Raw genomic sequence first — 25,936 nt, 5'->3', positions numbered from 1 at the left:
CACAGACACACACTCACACACACACACACACACCTGCTATCAATTTAATCTGTTTTTAGACTGGCTGATAATAGCCTCAGTGGGAATGCATGAGTCTGGAGTACTGTGATCAGCTAAGGTTACCCCTCGGTAAGTGAGTGGGTGTTTTTATGTATCTCTGTGTGTAAGTGTGTTTGTTTTTAATTGCACTTAATTTCCTTCTCTTCACTCCACATGTTATTTCTCTCTCTCACTCACTCGCTCCCTTTTTGTTTTTGTTGTTTGTGTGTGTGTGCGTGTGTGTGTGTGTGTGTGTGTGTGTGTGTGTGTTCGCGCTGGTGCCCCTGTCACTGCGAAATAAAATAAATATTTGTGCAGGAGCTCTGGCAAAGGTCAGGGTCAAAGTATGACACCCAATGGGAAATGAGACACACACACACACACACAATTCCATAGATTAACCCTGAAGGTTATCACACACAATTCCGTAGATCAACCCTGAAGGCTGTGTGTGTGTGTGTGTGTGTGTGTGTGTGTGTGTGTGTGTGTGTGTGTGTGTGTGTGTGTGTGTGTGTGTGTGTGTGTGTGTGTGTGCGCGTGTTCTTACGGGCCTGCATACGTCCGTGTGTGTGCATGTTTGCCGGCTTGTGTATGACTGGTGCTGAGCTTCAAAGTTCCCCTTGACCAGTCCCTGTAATTGGACAGCATCCAGGGGACTGAGAGCAAATCAGAGCAGGGATTGAAGTGTGCTCATGTGTTTCACATACTTTTGGATTTGACAGACCGTGTCAGTCTGCATGTGTTACTGCCTTGTGTATGTAGTCAAAAAACTAGACCTCTGCATGTTGGTGTTTGTGTGTATCAGAAATGCTCAAGTTTGACCTCATGGGTGAAAGGTTAAAGGTCAGTCTGGTTTTATCCGTCTCCCTCAGCTCTGACTAAAGACTATAACAATCTCTTAATTTAGGAGTCCCTCTGGGTGTCAACAAATGCCAAAACTTTTTCGCACTCGCATTCTTCCTGACACTATTTTGCCCCTTTCCTCTCAAATTCTCGTTCTTTTCTTTTCTGTCTCTCTTACTCTCTCTTTCACACATGCCCACACAGACACACACTTGTTCTGGTCCACTGTGCTGGGCCCGGGGCAGAGGGTGGAGGGAAGAGGGGTGAGAGTGTATTTGGGAGGATTAGACACGGTGGGTTGGTTATTAGGATTCTAACTCCTCAGATTAGGGATTAAAGATTAGGGTGGAGAGCGAGAGGCTCAGGGTGGAGTGACTCATCGTGCTGATGACTCTGTTCCACCCAGACAGAAAGACATATACTTACTTGTCAACGACGCCTCACACACACACACGTTATGATCTTCTATCTTCGTGGGGACCTACAATTGATTTCTATTCAAAAATCCTATTTTCCCATTACCCCTAACCCTGTAAACCATAACCATAACCCTTAACCATATCCCTAACCTTAACCCAAACCCTAAACCTAGCCCCTAACCCTAAACATAACACTAACCCTTAACCATATCCCTAACCTTAACCCAAACCCTAAACCTAGCCCCTAACCCTAAACATAACACTAACCCTTAACCATATCCCTAACCTTAACCCAAACCCTAAACCTAGCCCCTAACCCTAAACATAACACTAACCCTTACCATATCCCCAACCTTAACCCTAACCACTAACCCCTTACCCTAATTCTAACCCTAACCCGAATCGTAAACCTAACCCCTAAACTTAAAATAGCCTTTGTCCTCATGGGGACGTGGGAAATGTCCCCACAGGGGAGAATGTTCCTTGTTTTACTATCCTTGTGTGGAATTTTGGGAATTTCAGGTCCCCAAAAGGATAAAATAACCAATGACCCAACACACACAGACACTCACACCCACACGCACATACACACGCACACACATAGACAAATAGTAGTAGAAGTGGGAATGCAATTTATTGTGATTTTGGTGGAATTCTTGCTATGTCATGTACTCTGTATGTCTGTACTGCATAATAACCTGTCCTATGTCTGTACTGCACAATAACCTGTCCTATGTCTGTACTGCACGATAACCTGTCCTATGTCTGTACTGCACAATAACCTGCCCTATGTCTGTACTGCACAATAACCTGTCCTATGTCTGTACTGCACAATAACCTGTCCTATGTCTGTACTGCACAATAACCTGTCCTATGTCTGTACTGCACAATAACATGTCCTATGTCTGTACTGCACAATAACCTGTCCTATGTCTGTACTGCACGATAACCTGCCCTATGTCTGTACTGCACAATAACCTGTCCTATGTCTGTACTGCACGATAACCTGCCCTATGTCTGTACTGCATAATAACCTGTCCTATGTCTGTACTGCACAATAACCTGTCCTATGTCTGTACTGCACAATAACCTGCCCTATGTCTGTACTGCACAATAACCTGTCCTATGTCTGTACTGCACGATAACCTGTCCTATGTCTGTACTGCACAATAACCTGCCCTATGTCTGTACTGCACAATAACCTGTCCTATGTCTGTACTGCACGATAACCTGTCCTATGTCTGTACTGCACAATAACCTGCCCTATGTCTGTACTGCACAATAACCTGTCCTATGTCTGTACTGCACGATAACCTGCCCTATGTCTGTACTGCACAATAACCTGTCCTATGTCTGTACTGCACGATAACCTGTCCTATGTCTGTACTGCACGATAACCTGTCCTATGTCTGTACTGCACAATAACCTGCCCTATGTCTGTACTGCACAATAACCTGCCCTATGTCTGTACTGCACGATAACCTGTCCTATGTCTGTACTGCACAATAACCTGTCCTATGTCTGTACTGCACAATAACCTGTCCTATGTCTGTACTGCACGATAACCTGTCCTATGTCTGTACTGCACAATAACCTGCCCTATGTCTGTACTGCACAATAACCTGTCCTATGTCTGTACTGCACGATAACCTGCCCTATGTCTGTACTGCACAATAACCTGTCCTATGTCTGTACTGCACGATAACCTGTCCTATGTCTGTACTGCACGATAACCTGTCCTATGTCTGTACTGCACGATAACCTGTCCTATGTCTGTACTGCACGATAACCTGTCCTATGTCTGTACTGCACAATAACCTGTCCTATGTCTGTACTGCACAATAACCTGTCCTATGTCTGTACTGCACGATAACCTGTCCTATGTCTGTACTGCACAATAACCTGTCCTATGTCTGTACTGCACAATAACCTGTCCTATGTCTGTACTGCACAATAACCTGCCCTATGTCTGTACTGCACAATAACCTGTCCTATGTCTGTACTGCACGATAACCTGTCCTATGTCTGTACTGCACAATAACCTGTCCTATGTCGCTGCTGCATAATAACCTGGCCTATGTCTGTACTGCACGATAACCTGTCCTATGTCTGTACTGCACGATAACCTGTCCTATGTCGCTGCTGCATAATAAGCTGGCCTATGTCTGTACTGAATTATAACCTGTCCCATGTCTGTACTGCACGATAACCTGTCCTATGTCGCTGCTGCATAATAACCTGTCCTATGTCTGTACTGCACAATAACCTGGCCTATGTCTGTACTGCACAATAACATGTCCTATGTCTGTACTGCACAATAACCTGTCCTATGTCTGTACTGCATAATAACCTGGCCTATGTCTGTACTGCACAATAACATGTCCTATGTCTGTACTGCACAATAACCTGTCCTATGTCTGTACTGCATAATAACCTGTCCTATGTCTGTACTGCACAATAACCTATGTCTGTATTGCACAATAACCTGTCCTATGTCTGTACTGCATAATAACCTGTCCTATGTCTGTACTGCATAATAACCTGTCCTATGTATGTACTGCACAATAACCTGTCCTATGTCTGTACTGCACAATAACCTGTCCTATGTCTGTACTGCACAATAACCTGTCCTATGTCTGTACTGCATAATAACCTGTCCTATGTCTGTACTGCATAATAACCTGTCCTATGTATGTACTGCACAATAACCTGTCCTATGTCTGTACTGCACAATAACCTGTCCTATGTCTGTACTGCATAATAACCTGTCCTATGTCTGTACTGCACAATAACCTGTCCTATGTCTGTACTGCACAATAACCTGTCCTATGTCTGTACTGCACAATAACCTGTCCTATATCTGTACTGCACAATAACCTGTCCTATGTCTGTACTGCATAATAACCTGTCCTATGTCGCTGCTGCATAATAACCTGTCCTATGTCTGTACTGCATAATAACCTGTCCTATGTCGCTGCTGCATAATAACCTGTCCTATGTCTGTACTGCACAATAACATGTCCTATGTCTGTACTGCACAATAACCTGTCCTATGTCTGTACTGCACAATAACCTGTCCTATGTCTGTACTGCATAATAACCTGTCCTATGTCGCTGCTGCATAATAACCTGTCCTATGTCTGTACTGCACAATAACCTGTCCTATGTCTGTACTGCACAATAACCTGTCCTATGTCGCTGCTGCATAATAACCTGGCCTATGTAGGTACTGCGTAAATACCTGGCCTATGATTGTACTGCGTAGTAAACTGGCCTATGTCTGTACTGCATAATAACCTGGCCTATCTGTCCTAAGACAGTTGTTTATCCAACGACCAGAGTGCATGTTTACCCTCTGAAGATTTGTTTCAGGCACACACACACACACTTTTAGACCTGTCGAATCCGATCTTGTCAGATTTCTCCACTGACGCTTGATGTATCAATTTTTAAATGGGTAAGCCTGAACAGGTCCCTGGATAGCCCACACATGGGTTTAACACACACACAATGACGTGCATACACACACAGACACACACACACACACACAAACATTGCTATCTAATTCGAGGGAGCTGCGCTGTATTTAAGGGGGACAGGAAAGGGGCTCCATCTTGAAAGTGTGTTGCCATGGTGACCATTATGGTGCTCATCTCCCCTGGGCCAGAGAGCTTTTTTTTACACAACTTCTCTTCATGGAGCGCAACACACACACGCCCGGCATGCACACACACTCAACACAATGCACAAACTCACATATACGAACACACAAACTCGCATTGAAGAGAAACGGAAGCATAGAAAATGAAGGGAAGGAGGGGTAGAAACATATCAGAGGCTGAGAGACGTGAAGCCCCTTGAGGCCGTGTCGTAGTTCTGACGGCCGATTCGGTGGAAATCTGTCCTCTGTCCTCTGGGTGCAGAAGGGTGGCTTTATTGTTGTGTTGTTTTGTCACTGCCTCCGTGAGAGAGCAGCCTCTCTGAATCCAACATGATTGGGGTTCAGCGTGGTGTGATGATGTGGGGTCAGACTGGCCAACCTACAAAGGCCAAGTTTAACGCAGTTCATAAACACACGGCTGTTGTTGTCTGGCTCTGCCCAGATACCCCAGATACCCTACCCTACCCAGATACCCTAGCAGTTAACATTACACTCATAAAAGTTCCAAAAGAATACAGACATTTCACACACACACACACACACACACACACACACACACACACACACACACACACACACACACCAGACAGTCTGTAGTATTCAGAGGTTGCTGTTTGATGTGACCTTTCCTCCGAGCCACAGGAGAAGACTGCTCTCGTCTGGATCTCTGAATGATTCACTGTGGGATCGATTACCTGCCTTAAAGTGGCATTACAACGGGTCTGTTTTCAGGTGTAATGGTAAGCTTACGGTTAGCGGTTGACATCACAGGTGTGGCCAGAAGAAAAGTGTTGCATCTCCTTAAGAACACACATACACACACACACACACACACACACACACACAGGGTGCGTAATTGTCTTTAGTAGCTGTAGTATATCATATCAAACTATCGATCGTCATGGACACAGACTCCAGTCGCTGTATGAATATTTAATAAGACGAGCCTCTTACAGATACTGGATCTGAGACACACACAGATCTGAGATGACTCGCCTCTTTAGCATTACCCCGTACACACTAATCACACACACGCTGTGCATGTATCAACCCACTCACCTTACCTCAGTTTCCCATACGGAGAGAAACAGACAGGCCTACATTTCAAGTTCAAAAGCAAAAAGTTATTGTAGTTCCAGGAGTATCAAACTTGTGTCTCTGTTTTTAGATCCTCGGGAGCTGCTGTGAGTGTGTCTCTGGCTTATCCACCTGTACCTTGCCCGTATTTTAGGGAAATCATTAATCATAGGGGAGCAAAGTCTACTGGCACAATCCTCAATGGACACTGTGTGTGCGTGTGTGTGTGTGTGTGTGTGTGTGTGTGTGTGTGTGTGTGTGTGTGTGTGTGTGTGTGTGTGTGCCAGAGAGAAAATAATTCTCTAGGGTCCTTTGCTCTCCTTCCTCCCATGTCAGCTCTCGGCTCCCATGGCTAGGTGTGTGTGTGTGTCTTCTGTCAGCTGTTGGCTAGGCTGCGGAGCAGCATGGAAAAGTGGCTTTTCTCCTGGGATCTTTTCTTTCCGGAGAGTTCTGCTTCTGGAACAGGGACATAAAGGACCTCGAAGTTGCAGACAAATAGACAGACAGACAGACAGACAGACAGACAGACAGACAGACAGACAGACAGATAGACAGACAGGGGGCCTCGCGCCAAGCCGGGCGTCCTTACAGCTGCCTGATCAAAACCTACTAAGGCTGTGTAGACTGAAACTACTGTCCTCTGCACTGATGTGTGTGTGTGTGTGGGGTTGTGTGTGTCTGGGCTTTATACTTGCCAGAGCAGAATGGGCCAAGGTCCCTTCTCTGCTCCCCTCTGCTGATACACGGAAAAATACACACACACACACAGTGTTAACGTCCATGGGGGATTGTGCTAGGGGACTTAGCTCCTCTATGATTAATGATTTGCCTAAATATGGCTGATTTTCCTAAATACAGGTGGAAAAGTCAGAGAGACCAAAGAGTGGAACGACTAAGTTAAAGAAGATGAGTGATTTACTAAGAGAGAGTAGAAAGGAAATATACACAATGAGTAGTATTTTTAGGCCCTTTATTAAACAATTTAGTTCTGGCACATGGTGTCCTATCTATTCTTTTTTTTGTCCCCTTTCTCCCCTCTATTTCTTTCTCCTGCTCTCTCTAGTTCTTCTCTCTTTTTCCCTGCTCTCTCTAGTTCTTCTCTCTTTTCCCCTGCTCTCTCTAGTTCTTCTGTCTTTTCTCCTGCTCTCTCTAGTTCTTCTGTCTTTTCCCCTGTTCTCTCTAGTTCTTCTGTCTTTTCTCCTGCTCTCTCTAGTTTGTCTGTCTTTTCCCCTGCTCTCTCTAGTTCGTCTGTCTTTTCTCCTGCTCTCTCTAGTTCGTCTGTCTTTTCCCCTGCTCTCTCTAGTTCTTCTGTCTTTTCCCCTGCTCTCTCTAGTTCGTCTGTCTTTTCTCCTGCTCTCTCTAGTTCGTCTGTCTTTTCCCCTGCTCTCTCTAGTTCTTCTGTCTTTTCCCCTGCTCTCTCTAGTTCTTCTGTCTTTTCCCCTGCTCTCTCTAGTTCGTCTGTCTTTTATCCTGCTCTCTCTAGTTCGTCTGTCTTTTCTCCTGCTCTCTCTAGTTCGTCTGTCTTTTCCCCTGCTCTCTCTAGTTCTTCTGTCTTTTCCCCTGTTCTCTCTAGTTCTTCTGTCTTTTCTCCTGCTCTCTCTAGTTTGTCTGTCTTTTCCCCTGCTCTCTCTAGTTCGTCTGTCTTTTCTCCTGCTCTCTCTAGTTCGTCTGTCTTTTCCCCTGCTCTCTCTAGTTCGTCTGTCTTTTCTCCTGCTCTCTCTAGTTCGTCTGTCTTTTCCCCTGCTCTCTCTAGTTCTTCTGTCTTTTCCCCTGCTCTCTCTAGTTCTTCTGTCTTTTCCCCTGCTCTCTCTAGTTCGTCTGTCTTTTCTCCTGCTCTCTCTAGTTCGTCTGTCTTTTCCCCTGCTCTCTCTAGTTCTTCTGTCTTTTCTCCTGCTCTCTCTAGTTCGTCTGTCTTTTCTCCTGCTCTCTCTAGTTCTTCTGTCTTTTCCCCTGCTCTCTCTAGTTCTTCTGTCTTTTCCCCTGCTCTCTCTAGTTCGTCTGTCTTTTCTCCTGCTCTCTCTAGTTCGTCTGTCTTTTCTCCTGCTCTCTCTAGTTCTTCTGTCTTTTCCCCTGCTCTCTCTAGTTCTTCTGTCTTTTCTCCTGCTCTCTCTAGTTCGTCTGTCTTTTCTCCTGCTCTCTCTAGTTCGTCTGTCTTTTCCCCTGCTCTCTCTAGTTCTTCTGTCTTTTCCCCTCCTCTCTCCTTTCCTCTCGTCTGTTTTATTCAGCTGGTTAATGTGTATTTTTTGGATATTGTGGCATTTGGGCCATTTCTTGGTATATGTGTGTGTGATTGTATATTACTATGTAATATACACTACCGGTCAAAAGTTTTAGGACACCTACTCATTCAAGGGTTTTTCTTTATTTTTACTATTTTCTACATTGCAGAATAATATTGAAGACATCAAAACGATGAAATAACACATATGGAATCGTGTAGTAACCCAAAAAGTGTTAAACAAATCAACACATATTTTATATTTGGGATTCTTCAAAGTAGTCACCCTTTGACTTGATGACAGCTTTGCACACTCTTGGCCACTACTAAAGGCACCGATAATAAGAAGAGACTTGCTTGGGCCAAGAAACAAAAGCAATGGACATTAGTCCGGTGGATATCTGTCCTTTGGTCTAGAGGTCAAATGTGAGATTTTTGGTTCCAACCGAAGTGTCTTTGTGAGATGCGGTGTGGGTGAACGGATGATCTCCTCATTTGTATTTCCCACCGTAAAGCATGGAGGAAAAGGGGTGATGTTGCGGGTGTGCTTTGCTGGTGTCACTGTGATTTATTTAAAATTCAAGGCACACTTAACCAGCATGGCTACCACAGCTTTCTGCAGTGATACGCCATCCCATTATTTGGGCTAAGTAGGACTATAAGTTATTTTTCAACAGGACAATGACCCAACACACCTCCAGGCACCTCCAGGTGTATTTTACCAAGAAGGAGGGCGATGGAGTGCTGCATCAGATGACCTGGCCTCCAAAATCTGCCAACCTCAACCCAATTGAGATGGTTTGGGATGAGTCGGACCGCAGAGTGAAGGAAAAGCAGCCAACAAGTGCTCAGCATATGTGGGAACTCCTGTTGGAAAAGCATTCCAGGTGAAGCTGGTTGAGAGAATGCCAAGAGTGTGCAAAGCTGTCATCATGGCAAAGGGTGGCTATTTGAAGAATCTCAAATATAAAATATATTTAGACTTGTAGTAACCCAAAAAGTGTTACACATGATTCCATATGTGTTATTTCATAGTTTTGATGTCTTCACTATTTTTCGACAATGTAGAAAATAGTAAAAAAATAAAGGAAAACCCTTGAATGAGTAGGTATTCTAAAACGTTTGACCGGTAGTGTGTGCAGTGTGTGTGCCTTTTTTCTGTGTGCGTTGAGAGGCATATGTAGCTCAGTTCCTAGTATTCCCAGAGCTGCAGGTCACTCTGATGTGTGTGTGTGTGTTGGACTGTGTGTGTGTGACAAGGGTCATTTACGGCAGTGCCGAGGCGAACAACGCCTTGCTTGATTAAATCCATGACCTTCAGCACCGGCACACGCAATCCACACACACTCCGCATTCTTAACACACACACACTCAACACACGTAATCAGCACCCAAAGGAATCTGTCATGGCATTGATCCATCTGCACACACACACACACACACACACACACACACCATCTATGGAATTGCGCTTCCAAACACCCTCAATCTCCTGACAGTGGAAAGGGCCATTTACCCTCAGAGGAGTATAATCACCCAATTTACAATGCATTCAGTAGTGGCACATTTGAACCCTGTGTTATACCTTTTCAGGTTGTAGACACCACAGAAACATAGAAATAAAAGTAGAACTGTGGTGTTCTCATTTTGTAGCCTTGCGTTTTCCAGTTCCCCACCGCTGTCTTACCTTGTCGACCTGGTGTAGTGGCTCATTTCTTACCTTCTGTTCTCTCCTCTCTCCCCAGCGTGCAGACCGGGCTCCTACAAGGCCTCAGCGACCGACGCCTACTGCACAAAATGTCCCCCACATAGCTCCTCCCACCTGGAGAGAGCCTCCGAGTGTGTGTGTGAGAAAGGCTTCCACCGCGCGGAGACGGACCCGCGCTCCATGGCCTGCACACGTGAGCAGCACACACACACACGTACACACACGCACGTAAAAACATGCACAGACACTCACCGAGACACACTTGCAGACGAGCACAAGCACCAAACATCCACACACCTACTGTTTATTGGCATCCTCAAAACTCAATTTGGTTGAGTTCCTTTTGTAAAAGCCTTTGATCACAGACAGCTCTCTAGATACATATCACTGCTCTTCGAGATCACTTTAATTGTTTGTCTGAGCTTACGGGGGACCCTATTAGATGACACTGATACCGTGACTCAATGATACTCTATGATACTCCCGACACGAGCTGATACTAGAGGTTCTGTCTGAATCCACCGGAGGTACCGGCAGGATGGGCACCGACCACCAACCACATCCTGACGCATCTCCCACACAGAGAGAGAGAGAGAGAGAGAGAGACGAGCTAGATAGATAGAAAGAAAGAGAGAGAGAGAGAGAGGAGTGTAGAGAGGGAGGATGGGGAGAGACACATACACACACGTGTGGGAAGGAGTGAAACCCATTAGGAGGTTATGGTAGATCAAACGTATTAATCGTTGCAGCAGGTGTGATGTGACAGGGGATATGAGCTGGAAATGAGCAACGGCTCTCACAGATGTGTCACCTCACCACACACACACACACACACACACACACACACACAAACACACGGGTACACACGGGTACACATCTCTGTCGCCTACTCGATCTTCTCCTGTTCTATCTGTCTCTTTCCTTTTACACGCTACAATCTCTCTCTCTGCCTCTTTTTTTTCTGTCTCTCGTCTCTCTCTCTCCGTCTCCCACTTTAAGGAGGTGATGAGGAGAGGAGCTTTTGGGGGTGGTTGAAAGGTGGGGAGAGGTGTTAGAAAGAGTTGGAAAAGGACGGAAATAGGGATGAGAGAGAAGGGTGGAAATGACCATTTGGGAGAGATGAGAAGAAGAACAGGGAGGAAGATACAGGGAGAGAGGAGAAGATGTGAGGGAGAGGGCGAGAGAGGGGCAGACATCAGGCTCCCTGTCACATATCATCCGCTGTCATCAGATTTACGGTAGACAGCCTCTATTACCCCCTGCCCCCCCCCCCCCCCCCACCTGCTGCCCTTTACAGAGGCCTGCCACTGGGCAGCATGATCAGGAAAGGCCCAGGCTTTAGAGGCCCCCTGGGCCTCACTAGTCATCCTGCTGCTGATGAGATGTCATCAGTCCAGACACTGGAGCCTGAACCACCATTCATCATTGCAGCACTGAAATGATCCCATCATACACACAGTGACAGACACACACACACACTCACCGTCTCTCCCCTCTCTCCTCCCAGGTCCCCCTTCGGCTCCAGAGAACACCATCTCCACGGTCAATGAGACATGTGTCACACTAGAATGGAGTCCCCCACGTGACACGGGAGGTCGAGGTGACATCACCTACAGCCTCCGCTGCAGGAAGTGCTCTGGGGACGACATGAAGTGTGCGCCCTGTGGCAGCGGAGTCCATTTTGTGCCGAGGCAGTTTGGTCTCTCTGTGGCTATGGTGATGGTCACTGACCTGCAGCCACACAGCAACTACAGCTTCACCATAGAGAGCCTGAATGGAGTGTCTGATCTGAGTCCCACACCCAGGGGAGCTGTGATAGTTAATGTCACCACCAGCCAGACAGGTAGGAACACACGCGGACAAACACGCGAACAAACACGAGGACAAACACGCGGACAAACACGAGGACAAACACGCAGACAAACACGCGGACAAACACGAGGACAAACACGCAGACAAACACGAGGACAAACACGCAGACAAACACGAGGACAAACACGCGGACAAACACGAGGACAAACACGAGGACAAACACGAGGACAAACACGCGGACAAACACGCGGACAAACACGAGGACAAACACGCGGACAAACACGAGGACAAACACGAGGACAAACACGCGGACAAACACGAGGACAAACACGAGGACAAACACGCGGACAAACACGCGGACAAACACGCGGACAAACACGAGGACAAACACGCGGACAAACACGCGGACAAACACGAGGACAAACACGAGGACAAACACGAGGACAAACACGCGGACAAACACGAGGACAAACACGAGGACAAACACGCGGACAAACACGAGGACAAACACGCGGACAAACACGCGGACAAACACACTACCGTTTCAGTGTATTGGCAGTCAATGTCCGCTCAGTAATGATGTCTGGACTGATGTCTAACACACACACACACACACACACACACACACACACACACACACACACACACACTCACACACACACGTAATATGAGAGATTGGATATGCCTAGACCTAATCAGATTTTAAAGGACACACAGACACACTCTCTTCACTGTGTCCCAAACCCTTCACCCAGGGCTTTGCATCTGCTGAAAACTCTCAATTAGGACACACTCACATGTGCTGATTGGATCTGGACACACACAGTACATGGAGTGTGTGTGTGTGTAGGACAGGTTGAGGGGGCCGTGGAGTGTGATGGTGAGTAATGGGGGGCCGTGTAGGGGATGTGTCAGAGAGGGCCGAGGAGAGAGGTTGTTAACCTTGTTAACAGTCCTACGTGTCTCCCGCACTGTCACACACCCTGCTCCTCTCAACATGTCACCCACACACACTTCTACCTGTGCCCCCCGAGCACTCTGACACTCCCTCTGACACAAACACACACGCACACGCACACACACACAAAGTCAGTCATTTCACACATGTACATATAGCTGAGTTCTACACACTGCAGAGAACTCTCATTATAGCACAGTGGTAATCAATCTATCTCTCTTTCTCTCTCTGTCTCTCCCTCTCTCTCTCTCTGTCTCTCCCTCTCTCTCTCTCTCTCTCTCTCTCTCTCTCTCCCTCTCTCTCTCTCTCTCTCTCTCTCTCTGTCTCTGTCTCTCTCTCTCTCCCTCCCCCTCTCTCGCTCTGTCCCTCCCTCTCTCACTCTTTCTGCCTCCCTCTCTCTCTCTCTCTCTATCCCTCCCGTGCTGTCTTTCGCCGCTGTCGCTCTCTTTCTCCCCCACTCCCCTGCTACCTCTCGCCCTCACCCACTACCTCCGCCTTTCACACTCCCCCCGCTGTCTCGCTCCTTTTCTCCCTGTACTCTCTTCCCCCCAACCCCCCCAAATTCCACTCTACCCCCCTTCCTCCATCTATTCCCCCCCCCCCCCCTGTAGTGAGTGTGGTCCTGAAGGAGAGGAGGAGCAAGGACAGTATCACTCTGGCGTGGCAGGGCCCCGACAGACCCAATGGAGCCATAGTGGAGTATGAAGTAATTTACTATGAGAAGGTCAGTCACACCTCCCTTTCTCTCTCTCTTCTCTTGTCCTCTCTTCCCTCTCTTCTCCTCCTCCTAATGTCTTGTCTTAGACCTGGAAATGTATCTGACGAGCACAGGAGTGCGCTTGATTTAGCTCGCCCGGCACAACGGCCAGGCAGAGTTAGCACCCTAGGACCAATGGAACGGCTCCCGAAAGGGAAGTGGATGTCTACGGTGCACCTGGTGAGCTAAATCAAGCGCAGCTAAGACTGTAGCTCGACACCCCTGGTGCTGTGGCTCAAGCAGAGAGAAGCTCCTACGGCTCATCTCTCCAATGTTAGCATTACAGTATTATTTGTTAGCTTGTGTGTGTGTGTGTGTGTGTGTGTGTGTGTGTGTTGATGTACTGTGTGGTGGTGTTGAATCACCCTCAAGGCTTTAATACATTGTTTATCATAACAGTAGTAAACACAGCAAACACACAACTTTCCTCTCTCTCACACGCATCCTAGCTGGCGCTCTAACCAAGCACACTAACACCCAACAGCCTCTGAAAAAGCCTTGTGAAAGACACAAGGTGTTGAATACAGATGAAAACAGGAGTGTGACAAGTATGAGAGAAGACAGGAGAGGAGCCGGAGGTGTGTGTGTGTGTGTGTGAATGTGTTTGCGCATGTGTGTGTTATTGGCAGGGATCAAGGGTAATATTCCACAGTAACAGTGCTAATCCGTGTAGTGGAGCGTCTCTCATTAGAGAAGGTATCAGAGGCTCTGCAGGGAGTCTGCTCACTGACACACATGCCCGCACACACACACTTTATTTACATGCATGTTTCTCTCTCTCTTTCTCTCCCTCTCTCTGTCTGCCTCCCTCTCCCTCTCTCTCTGTCTCCACCTCCTTCCCAATCCCCCTCTCTCTCTCTCTCTCTCTCTCTCTCTCTCTCTCTCCACCTCCTTCCCAATCCCCCTCTCTCTCTCTCTCTCTCTCTGTCTCCACCATCCTCCCTCTCTCTCTCCCTCTCTCTCTCTGCCTCCCTCTCCCTCTCCCTCTCTCTCTCTGCCTCCCTCTCCCTCTCTCTCTCTGCCTCCCTCTCCCTCTCCCTCTCTCTCTCTCTGCCTCCCTCTCCCTCTCCCTCTCCCTCTCTCTCTGTGTCTCCACCTCCCTCTCTCTCTCTCTCTCTGTCTGTCTCCACCTCCCTCTCCCTCTCTCTCTCTGCCTCCCTCTCCCTCTCTGCCTCCCTCTCCCTCTCCCTCTCTGCCTCCCTCTCCCTCTCTTTCTCTGCCTCCCTCTCCCTCTCTCTCTCTGCCTCCCTCTCCCTCTCTCTCTGTCTCCACCTCTCTCTCTCTCTCTCTCTCTCTCTCTCTCTCTCTCTCTCCACCATCCTCCCTCTCTCTCTCTGTCTCCACCTCCCTCCCCTCTCTCTGTGTGTGTGTCTCCACCTCTCTCTCTAACATTAGAACCAGAGAGAGCAGAACTACACAGTCCTAAAGACCAGGTCCAATGTGATGACTGTAGATGGTCTGAAGCCTGGTACTACATATGTGTTCCGTGTCCGAGCTAGAACGGAAGGGGGATACGGCAACTACGGAGGAGAGATAGAACTGGAGACCAGCCACGAAGGTAGTTAAAGATCCCTCTCTGTCTCTTCCTCTGTCTGTCTCCACGTACCCTCTGTTGGCGGCTCGGGGCCTCTTTTTCTCTTACCTCTCCTTTTTTCACCTCTCTCTCTGTCCGTCCTCTTTGTCTCCTTCAGGTCCGTCTCACTCCTTCCTTGTTCTCCTCTTTTTCATTGTCATATTGCGAGAAAGGAAGTGACATTCCATCTCATGAGACTCTCTAAGATTCCACTAGGGCTGTGATGATTCTGGAATTTGGGGTAACAATGAATGGTCTTGCAAATGACCATGGTTGTTAAATTGTCATTTTTGTGGAAAAATGTCTTGAGCTCGTAATGCATCATAATGAACACAACACAGGTTTGTTGACACACTCCCGTCTCAAAAACAAAAGATTTTGACCGCTTGGAACTTTGGGAATTGAAGTTTTCCCTCCCGACTGTGCTGTTCTGCATGTGAAATAATTACCAACACTTTTCGTAGAAAAATAGTAAACTGCTATTTTTGTTGTTTATTTAACCTTTTGTTTAACTAGGCAAGTCAGTTAAGAACAAATTCTTGTTTACAATGACGACCTCCCTAAAGGCAAAAGGCCCCTCCTGCGGGGGGCGGGGCCTGGGATGAAAAAATAAATAGAATATAAATATAGGACAAAACACACATCACAACAAGAGAGACAACGCAACACTACATAAAGAGAGATCTAAGACCACAACACAGCAAGGCAGCAACAGATGACAACACAGCATGGTAGCAACACAACATCACAACAACATGGTAGCAACACAACATGGTAGCAGCACAAAACATGGTACACACATTATTGGGCACAGGCAACAGCACAAAGGTCAAGAAGGTAGAGACAACAATACATCACACAAAACAGCCACAACTGTCAGTAAGAGTGTCCATGATTGACTCTTTGAATGAAGAGATGGAGATAAAACTGTACAGTTTGAGTGTTTGTTGCAGCTCGTTCCAGTCGCTACCTGCAGCAAACTGAAAAGAGGAGCGACCTAGGGATGTGTTTGCTTTGGGGACCTTTAACGGAATGTGACTGGCAGAACAGATGTTGTATGTGGAGGATGAGGGCTGCAGTAGGTATCTCAGATAGGGGGGAGTGAGGCCTAAGAGGGTTTTATAAATAAGCGACAGGTATACAGAGATGACCAGTTTACAGAGGAGTATAGAGAGCAGTGATGTGTCCTATAAGGAGCATTGGTGGTAAATCTGATGGCAGAATGGTAAAGAACATCAAGCCGCTCGAGAGCACCCTTACCTGACGATCTATAAATTATGTCTCCGTAATCTAGCATGGGCAGGATGGTCATCTGAATCAGGGTTATTTTGGCAGCTGGGCTGAAAGAGGAGCGATTACAATAGAGGAAACCAATCTAGGAAACCTATTGGGTAAAATATATTGTTCACAGTTATTGTGTATAATTGTTAGTTACACAATTATTATTATTGTGCCAACTCTTAATATCAATCATTTTAATATCATCAATCTGATCAATCGTTCAACTTCCTGACTATTGAAATGAAAACCACGGATGGAGCTGAGTGAATATTAGTCAAATCAATTCTATATACTTTGACCAATTGTATAGATCACACTGTAAATCTCTGTGGTGCACTGAAACCTTTAAAGCAGCCTAGTGTGTCTGTTTCTGTGCATGTTTGCACCTGTGTGTGTGTGTTCAATGCCAGGGAATGGAATAGGAGATAAATGGCCATCTATTGCTGCCTGGAGGCATTCATTTGCCTGAAAGGGCTCGCTGCCCACACACACACACACACACACACACATGCCCCTACACACACACACACACACACACACACACACACACACACACACACGTCTGCTCGTGCTTGGCTAACCTTGATAAATGGAACATTTGTTTTGAGTAATGGCCCGATTGCTGCAGCGTAAAAATCAATGTGGTTTCACAGAAACTTTTAAAGCAGGCTTGTTATGTACAATGTTAACATATCCATTTGGACAGCGCAGGAAAATTGGAATGCGTTTACAGTCAGCCCTCGTTGAGGAATATTGAAATGGAAAAAGCTTTTCATCGTCAAAGAGCCTGCTGAGTACATTATCTTTCTCTTTTCAAGTTCTCTCTCTCTCTCTCTGTCGCGCACACACACACACACACCTTCCAAAGATGGAGACTTTAGACCTGGCCTAATGCGCACGCAAGCAGGCACACACACACACACGCACACGCACACACACACACACACACACACACACACACACACACACACACACACACACACACACACACACACACACACACACACACACACACACACACACACACACACACACACACACCCTCTTAGGCTGTATTAACTCTTTCTCTTCATAATGTATTCCCTGTCTCAGACATGTTGGCCATAGACCCCAACCAGTCTACTATTCTGGCTGTGTCCATCGCTGGAGGCATCGTACTGCTCATCTTTCTGGTTGCCTGCTTCGTCGTCAGTGGCAGGTAAGCGCAATACACACCGCACACACACATGAGCACACACACACACCGTGGGAGTTGGAGCTGCTTATAAAGATGAAATTGCCCACGTCCACTCAGATTGCATTGAAACAGACATAAGATACGTTTCTTTAAGAGTTCAGTCCACTCTTGTATATCGCCTTGGGAGCAAAGAGAACACTACGATTTACTTGATATTATATATGACATTTGATTGTCACCTTATAAGAATCTTAAGGGAACATACCTGACGTGAAGCGAAGGCCATGTGTGAGTCTGTGTTATTGAGTCAGGTTAAAGAAGAGAACCAAAGAGAAGAGGTGACGGGAGGACGAGAGACGAGGGGGAAAGGAGAGGGAGAGGAGCAGACAGTCTGAATTAGGCTCCAGCTCTCCAGTACAGAGGGAGGAAAGAAAGAGAGCAGAGAGGGATGACAGGCCAGTGATTTACAATGTCTGTCAATGAATGGTTATCCTATATTTGCTGTGACTAGATTAAATAGCTATTCTTCCCCTGGATACACACACACACACACACACACACACACACACACACACACACACACACACACACAATTTACTACACGCACACAGTTCTGAGGTCTGTAAAAATATTAGTATTGATTGAGGGTGATTTCCTATCAGGCTGAGTGCTCTTTTCACTATTGACCACGTGGGATCTAATCAGTGGAGACTGTCCTAAACACACACACTCACACAGAGACACACACACAAACACATATGCACGCACTTGCAAATGCACTCACATACAGATACACACATAAAACACACTCAAATACGAAAGGCGAGACGGCAGGGTGCTAATCCTGGTTTACTAGAAGTACACACAGACACACACTTACAGCTAATCAGGTTTCACAGGCAGGTGTTAACTGGGTTTTACAGGGGGGTCGATACACCTCCATCAATTACCTCTCCCTCCATCCCTATTTTCTCTCCATTCCCTCTCACCGCCTTTTCATTCTGCCAAAGGCTAGGATAGGGGGATGGAGGGAGGGGTGGGTGTTGATTAGTGCTTTCTAAGAGAGAACCTCGAAAAATCTATCCAAAAGGTGTGTGTGTGTGTCAAATAAAAAATGCTTTGTAAACAACGGGTGTAGACTAATATTGAAATGTTTACTTCTCAACAATGCATAGAGAAAAATAATAACACAAGGAATAGAGGAGCTGTTCAGGTCCTGTTGGTTCCAGACTTGGTGCATCGGTACTGCTTGCCGTGTGGTAGCAGAGAAAACAGTATGACTTGGATGACTGGAGTCTTTGACATTTTTTAGGGCCTTCCTCCGACACCGCCTGGAATAGAGGTCCTGGATGGCAGGGAGCTTGGCCCCGGTGATGTACCGGTCCGTACTCACTGCCCTCTGTAGCGCCTTGCTGTCAGATGTCAAGCAGTTGCTATACCAAGCGGCGATGCAGCCAGTTAAGATGCTCTCAGTCGTGATTTTTGAGGATCTGAGGGCCCATGCCAAATCTTTTCAGCCTCCTGATGAGGAACAGAAGTTGTTGTGCCTTCTTAACGACTGTGTTGGTGTGTGGAACGTGATAATTCCTTAGTGATGTGGACACCAAGGAACTTGAAGCTCTCGACCCGCTCCACTACAGACCCGTCGATGTGGATGGGGGTGTGCTCAGCCCTCTGTTTCCTTCCTGTAGCCCACGATCAGCTCATTTTTCAAGTTAAGGGAGAGGTTGTTGTCCTGGCAACACACTGCCAGGCCACTGACCTCCCTATAGGCTGTCTCATCATGGTTGGTGATCAGGCCAACCACCGTCATGTCCAAACGTAATGATGGTGTTGGAGCTGTGCGCTGCCACACAGTCCTGGGTAAACAGGGTATACAGCGAGGGGCTAAGCGCGCACCCCTGGGGGGTCCCCGTGTTGAGGATCAGCGTGGCAGATGTGTTGTTGCCTACCCTCACCCATTGAGGGCGGCCCGTCAGGAAGTTCAGGATCCAGTTGCAGAGGGAGTTGTTTAGTCCCAGGGTCCTTAGCTTAGTGATGAGCTTTGAGGGCATTATGGTGTTGAACGCTGAGCTGTAGTTATGAACAGCACTTTCAGGCATGTGTTCCTTGTGAATGTTAACCTGTTTTTTGTTTTTTGACACCACACTCCAAAAAGCAAGTTCTGCAGGCTCTAGTTCATCTTATCTTATTGTCCAGTTGTGTGGTCGAGTGCTACAAGGAAAGAACTAGTTAAGTTGCAGCTGGCCCAGAACAGAGCGGCACGTCTTGCTCTTCATTGTAATCAGAGGGCTGATATAAATACTATGCATGCCATTCTCTCTTGGCTAAGAGTTGAGGAGAGACTGACTGCATCACTTCTTCTTTTAATAAGAAACATGAATGTGTTTAAAATCCCAAATTGTTGCATTGTCAACTTACACACAGCTCTGACACACACAATTGCCCCACCAGATATGCCACCAGAAAGTGTACAGTATTATATAGAGCTATTATTGCATGGAACTCATATTGCTCAAATAAACAGCAAACCTGCTTTCAAAAAAAAGATAAAGCAACACCTCGCGGCACATCGCCTCTCCCCTATTTGCCTAGATAGTTTGTGTGTATGAATTGATATGTAGGCTACATGTGCCTTCAAAAAATGTTTGTCGTTCTGTCCTTGAGTTGTTCTTGTCTATTAATGTTCTGTATTATGTTGTGTGGACCCCAGTAAGAGGAGTTGCTGCTTTTGCAACAGTTAATGGGGATCCTAATAAAATACCAAATACCAAAGGTCTTACTCACATCAGCTATATAGAGCAAGATCACACAGCCATCCGGAGCAGCTGGTGCTCTCATGCATGGTTCAATGTTGCTTGCCTCAAAGCGAGCATAGAAGGAATTTACTTGTCTGGTAGGCTTGTGGCGCTGGTCCATTCGCGGCTGGGTTTCCCTGGTAGTTTGCAAGACCTGCCGTATTGATATTTTGATTGTAGGGGGTCATAGTGAGATTTCTTATAATCGTCCAGATTGGTGTCCCACTCCTTGAAAGCGGTAGCTCTAGCCTTTAGTTCAGTGCGGATGTTGCCTGTAATCTATGGCTTCTGGTTGGAATATGTACATACGGTCACTGTGGGGATGCACTTATCGATGCACTGTCACGCCCTGACCTGAGTATTCTTTGTTTTCTTTATATATTTTGGTTAGGTCAGGGTGTGACGAGGGTGGTATGTGTGTTTTTGTCTCATCTAGGGTTTTGTATGTCTAGGTGTGTGTGTCTAGTCTAGGCATATTGTAGGTCTATGGTGGCCTGGATTGGTTCCCAATCAGAGGCAGCTGTTTATCGTTGTCTCTGATTGGGGAACCTATTGAGGTTGCCATTTTCCAGTTTGGGTTCGTGGGTTATGTCAGAGCCGTCAGTCCGCCAGGAGCTGCCAGAGCCATCAGCCAGCCAGGAGCTGCCAGAGTCGTCAGCCAGCCAAGAGCTGCCAGAGCCATCTGTCAGCCAGGACCTGCCAGAGCCGTCAGCCAGCCAGGAGCTGCCAGAGCCGTCAGCCAGCCAGCAGCTGCCAGAGTCGTCAGCCAGCCAGGAGCTGCCTGAGCCATCTGTCAGCCAGGAGCTGCCAGAGCCGTCAGCCAGCCAGGAGCTGCCAGAGTCGTCAGCCAGCCAGGAGCTGCTTGAGCCGCCTGTCACGCCGGCGATGCCGGAGTCGCCCTCCTGTCCGGAGCTGCCAGAGCCGCTCCTCAGTCCAGAGGCGCCTTTCCGTCCAGTGGCGCCCTCTACGATGATCTTCAGTCTGGGGCCCGCTGCGAGGGTGGGCCAAGTGGGCCAAGACTGAGGTAGAGAGGGGTACACATCCCGCACCCGAGCCGCCGCCGTGAAAGAGGCCCACCCGGAACCTCCCCTTTAGATTAGGTTTTTGCGGCCGGAGTCCGCACCTTTGTGGGGGGTACTGTCATGCCCTGACCTGAGTATTCTTTGTTTTCTTTATATATTTTGGTTAGGTCAGGGTGTGACGAGGGTGGGAAGTGTGTTTTTGTCTCATCTAGGGTTTTGTATGTCTAGGTGTGTCTAGGTGTGTGTGTCTAGTCTAGACATATTGTAGGTCTATGGTGGCCTGGATTGGTTCCCAATCAGAGGCAGCTGTTTATCGTTGTCTCTGATTGGGGAACCTATTGAGGTTGCCATTTTCCAGTTTGGGTTCGTGGGTTATTGTCTATGTGATGTTGCTTGTTAGCACAGTGTTTCTTTAGCAGTCACGTTCGTCTTGTTAGTTTGTTAGTTTGTTAGTTTGTTTGTTTTAGTGTACTTCGAGTTTTCTGTCTTTTCATTATTAAATCATGCATTCACACCACGCTGCGCTTCGGTCTCCTCAATACGACGACGTGACAAGCCCTTATTAATGAAGCTGGTGACTGATGTTGTGAACTCCTCAATGTTACCGGATGAATCCCGGAACATATTCCAGTCTGTGCTGGCGAAACAGTCCTGTAGCTTAGCATTTGCTTCACCGGACCACTTCCGTATTGAGCGCGTCACTGGTACTTCCTGTTTGACTTTTTGCTTGTAAGCAGCAATCAGGAGAATAGAGTTAAGCTTTGCATGCGTCTCTGAGCGTGGAGTAAAGGTGATCTAGAGTTGTTTCACCTCTAGTTACACACGTGACATGGTGGTAGAAATGAGGTTAAACAGATTTCAGTTTCCCTGCATTAAAATCATCAGCCACTGGGAGCGCCGCCTCTGGATGTGCATTTCCTTGTTTGCTTATGGCCCTATACAGCTCGTTGAGTGCTGTCTTAGTGCCAACATCAGTTTCTGGTGGTAAAGAAACAGCTACAAAAATTATAGATGAATACTGTCTTGGTAGATACTGTAGTATGGCCTGTAGTTTATGGTGAGGTATTCTAACTCAGGCGAGCAAAACCTTGAGAATTCCTTAACATTAGAGATTGGCACACAAGCTGTTGTTAACAAAGAGACACACACCTTAACCTTACCCGAAGCTGTCATTCGGTCTTGACGATGCATAGAAAAAATAGCTAGATGTATATTATCCATGTCCTTATTCGGCCACGACTCTGAGAAACATTGGGTATTACAGTACTTCAGGTCCCGTTGATAGGATAGTCTCCAACAGAGCTCGTCCAGTTTGTTCTCCAGTGATTTTTATATATTCGCCAATAGAAGGGTAGAGGCGGTTTAGTTCTATTCGTCGATTTGGTCTCGTCCGGGAGCTGTACCTCCCTCTTTCGAGTGACCCGGGTGTAGGACCTGGTCCTGGAGGAGCAGTACATCCACAGCTGCCGACTCGTTGAAGTAGAAATCTTCATTCAAGGCAAGGTTAGTGATCGCTCTTCTAATGTCCAGAAGCTGTTTTCGGGACATAGGAAATGATGTCAGAAGTACTTTGTACAAAAAAAAGTTGAGATCAGCGTAAAAAAACAACAACACACAAAATAGCAGAATTGGTCAGGAGGCCATTAGACGGCAGCTATCCATCTCTGCAGTGCCGTGTGTGTGTGTGTGTGTGTGTGTGTGTGGGCTTGACTTAAGATTGCAGGAGATCAAAGACAGCACTTGAGAGACAAGGAGGGAAATGAGGACTAGAGATGGACAGAGCACCGCAGAGCAAACAGAAAGGGGAGAGCGGAGAGGCAGGGAGAAGACATAAAGAAAGGGAGAAAGGCAAGTTCAGAGATGACATTGGAAGTAGTGGGGATCGTAGAAGGGAGCATCAGAGATGTTCTTTCTTGTGAGAGAGGGAAGGAGGGAGGGGGGAAGAAACAGGGAGCGAGGGGTGGAGGGAGTAGGGGGGAGTGGGGAGAGATTTGACCTGGAAGGTGCAATAGTAGTGGTTATGTTGCAGACCGGCTGGCAGGTTTCTGAAGAATCAGACAGAATCTGAGTGATAACCACTCACTATAGCGTGTACATGTGTGTCTCTATTTTTCTCTCAACTTCTTTCCCTCTGTCTCTCTTTCTCTTCATCGCCTCTTCTCATTTTTCTATACCATCTTCTCTCTCCCCATATCAATATCTGCTCCTCCCCCTACCCCGGTGTCATTTCCTCTCTCTCTCTCTCTCTCTCTCTCTCTCTCTCTCTCTCTCTCTCTCTCTCTCTCTCTCTCTCTCTCTCTCTTTTCTATTTCTTTCCTTTCTATTTCTTTGTATTCATTTTTCAGGATTTCCTTGTTGTGTTCTCTGTAGCCTTCATTACAGCTGAATGAAGCTACACTCATTCATCTCAAGCATCTGAGAGAATGTGGAGGGAGGGAGGGAGGGAGGGAGAGGCAGGGAGGGAGAGGCAGGGAGAGAATGAGAGAGAGCTCTGTGCGGTTAAAATGAATGACAATGTACTGACTGGATCACCTTTTGAAGACAGATGAGTCAGATAGCCATATGCAGCAGTCATAATAGTGGAATATAAAGGATTCGTACAAATCTCTGTATAGAAAACCAGCTTCAACCATTCTTTCAGCATTGGCAGTTACTCCCTTGGCAAGTAACAGAACGAGGGGGGGAATGGCAGAACGAGCTCTATTTTGGTGGCCTTTGGTACATTCTAATGCCTTGATTCCATCCGAAATACACAGCTAAATAATGAAATACTTTAACGACTTTAACCTCCCGGTTTGGTCAAGTAAGTGGTATTGAGTAGAACGACATGAAACCCCCGAGTGGCGCAGCGGTCTAAAGGCACTGCATCGCAGTGTTGAGGCGTCACTACCGGGGTCCCTGTGTCACAACCGGACGTGACCAGGGGGTCCCTTAAGGCGGCACACAACTTGGCTCATCGCGCTCCAGCGACTCCTGGTGGTGGGTGTGTCCTCTGACACATTGGCGCAGCTGCCTTCCGGGTTAAGCGAGCGGGTGTTTAAGAAGCGTTTCGGAGGACACTTAGCTTGACTTTCGACCTGGGGAGTTGCAGCAATGAGACAAGATCGTAATTGGGGAGGAAAAGGGGGTACGTTAAAATGACTGAAAAATGTAATGAATTCAGTTGTGTAGGCCTATGTGATCAGGACCATTTTCTAAGTAGGATAACCTTTTTTAATATTAAACCTTTCTTCTCTTTAGATAATAGTCATATTTATAGTTTTACTGCAAGATATGAATTGGCACAGTGATGTTTGTTCTTCAAACTATGAATTGTATTGGCTCTGCTGCTGTGGACACTTAAGGTAAGCAAAACAATTGTATTTGTATGCCAGACAAAATTAAACGGGCCTATTTATATAATGAATATGAATAAAGAGGGCCGAGCAATATTAAATATTAAAGCATTAAAGGCTTCAGTCTCATTAAAGGCTTCACTCATACAAAGTTATACTTACATCTGAACTGGTTCTCTGGCAGATTAGTAAAAATGTCTCACCCTCATCCTTTTTCGGGCTTCCGGTGACGGAAGGAAATGGCTGCCTAGTTCTTCGTACTGCACATCGGTTGGGTATCCCCCCCCCCCCCCCCCCCTAAATTGAAGTATTTACACTGAGCAGTATAATAACTTACCCAAAATGGGAAAGGGGAAAATAGGAAAAGGTCGCGGAGCTACAACAACAGCCCGTAACAACAATGAACCCGAAATGGCTAATTCTAGCGCAAATAAGATGGCAGCAGCAAAAGAACCCTCATTTCGTGAGGTGATGAAGGAGGAATTCCGCGAGGCGCTCACAGGCTTACGAGAGGAACTTCGAGAAGATGTAAGAAAATAACTAAACGAGTTCGAGAAGGACATTAACCAGAAACTGGAAGAAAACAAATTAGAACTTCACAGCATATCTACAAGAATGTGGGACGCAGAACAGCGCATTGGGGAAACAGACACATGGAACTCAGCAGTCAAGGAGTGACAGAACTCGAAGGTTTCTCACGTCGAAACAACATTAGACTTTATAACGTAGTAGAGGGCGCAGAAAAAGACTCTATGCCCAACTTCGTGGAGGGTCTATTCAAGGGCATACTTGAAGACGACACTGACCTGGGAATCGAGATAGCACACCGAGCTCTGGCCTCAAAACCCCCCAGCGGCGCCCCACCAAGATCCATAGTAGTACGGTTCCTAAAATTCTCAGTCAAAGAGAAAGTCTTACCTGCAACCTGGAAAAAGCCTGTTAACTTCCAAGGCCAACGAGTGTTCATTGATCATGACTACGTGGGAGAGATACTGAAAAGAAGGAAAGAATACGCCCCCATTAAGAAAGCACTCAAAGAGAAGGGTATTCGCTTCCAAACACCATTCCCGGCAAAAATGCGGGTATTTCTGGAAAATGGCCCGGTTACATACGAGCATGCAGACGAGGCGGCTGAGGACCTGAAGTCAAGGGGCTTCCCATTGGAGTATACCGCCAGGAGAAAGGTGACATCACCAGCGGAAAGACTCGAACAAGCTCTCCCATGGATCATTGTTGACAAGCAGCGTCATGGAGAAAG

General features: G+C 46.9%; 1 protein-coding gene across 2 annotated transcripts in view; it reads left to right on the top strand.

Annotated features, from left to right (window-relative positions):
* Nucleotides 1-25,936, top strand: part of epha4b (eph receptor A4b) — a 132,843-nt gene that overhangs the window by 41,661 nt on the left and 65,246 nt on the right. For both annotated transcript variants that reach the window (XM_036966037.2, XM_036966038.2), the window contains exons 6-10: nucleotides 10,003-10,158; nucleotides 11,473-11,808; nucleotides 13,347-13,459; nucleotides 14,888-15,050; nucleotides 17,439-17,544. In XM_036966037.2, coding sequence (XP_036821932.1) covers nucleotides 10,003-10,158; nucleotides 11,473-11,808; nucleotides 13,347-13,459; nucleotides 14,888-15,050; nucleotides 17,439-17,544 — 874 coding nt within the window. The remainder of the gene's footprint in view (nucleotides 1-10,002; nucleotides 10,159-11,472; nucleotides 11,809-13,346; nucleotides 13,460-14,887; nucleotides 15,051-17,438; nucleotides 17,545-25,936) is intronic.

Source organism: Oncorhynchus mykiss, chromosome 28, assembly GCF_057628025.1.
Source record: "Oncorhynchus mykiss isolate SJ-2025 chromosome 28, ASM5762802v1, whole genome shotgun sequence".
Classification (NCBI taxonomy): domain Eukaryota; kingdom Metazoa; phylum Chordata; class Actinopteri; order Salmoniformes; family Salmonidae; genus Oncorhynchus; species Oncorhynchus mykiss.
Note: the sequence above shows the minus strand (reverse complement) of the source record. Positions and strands in the feature narration are given on the sequence as shown.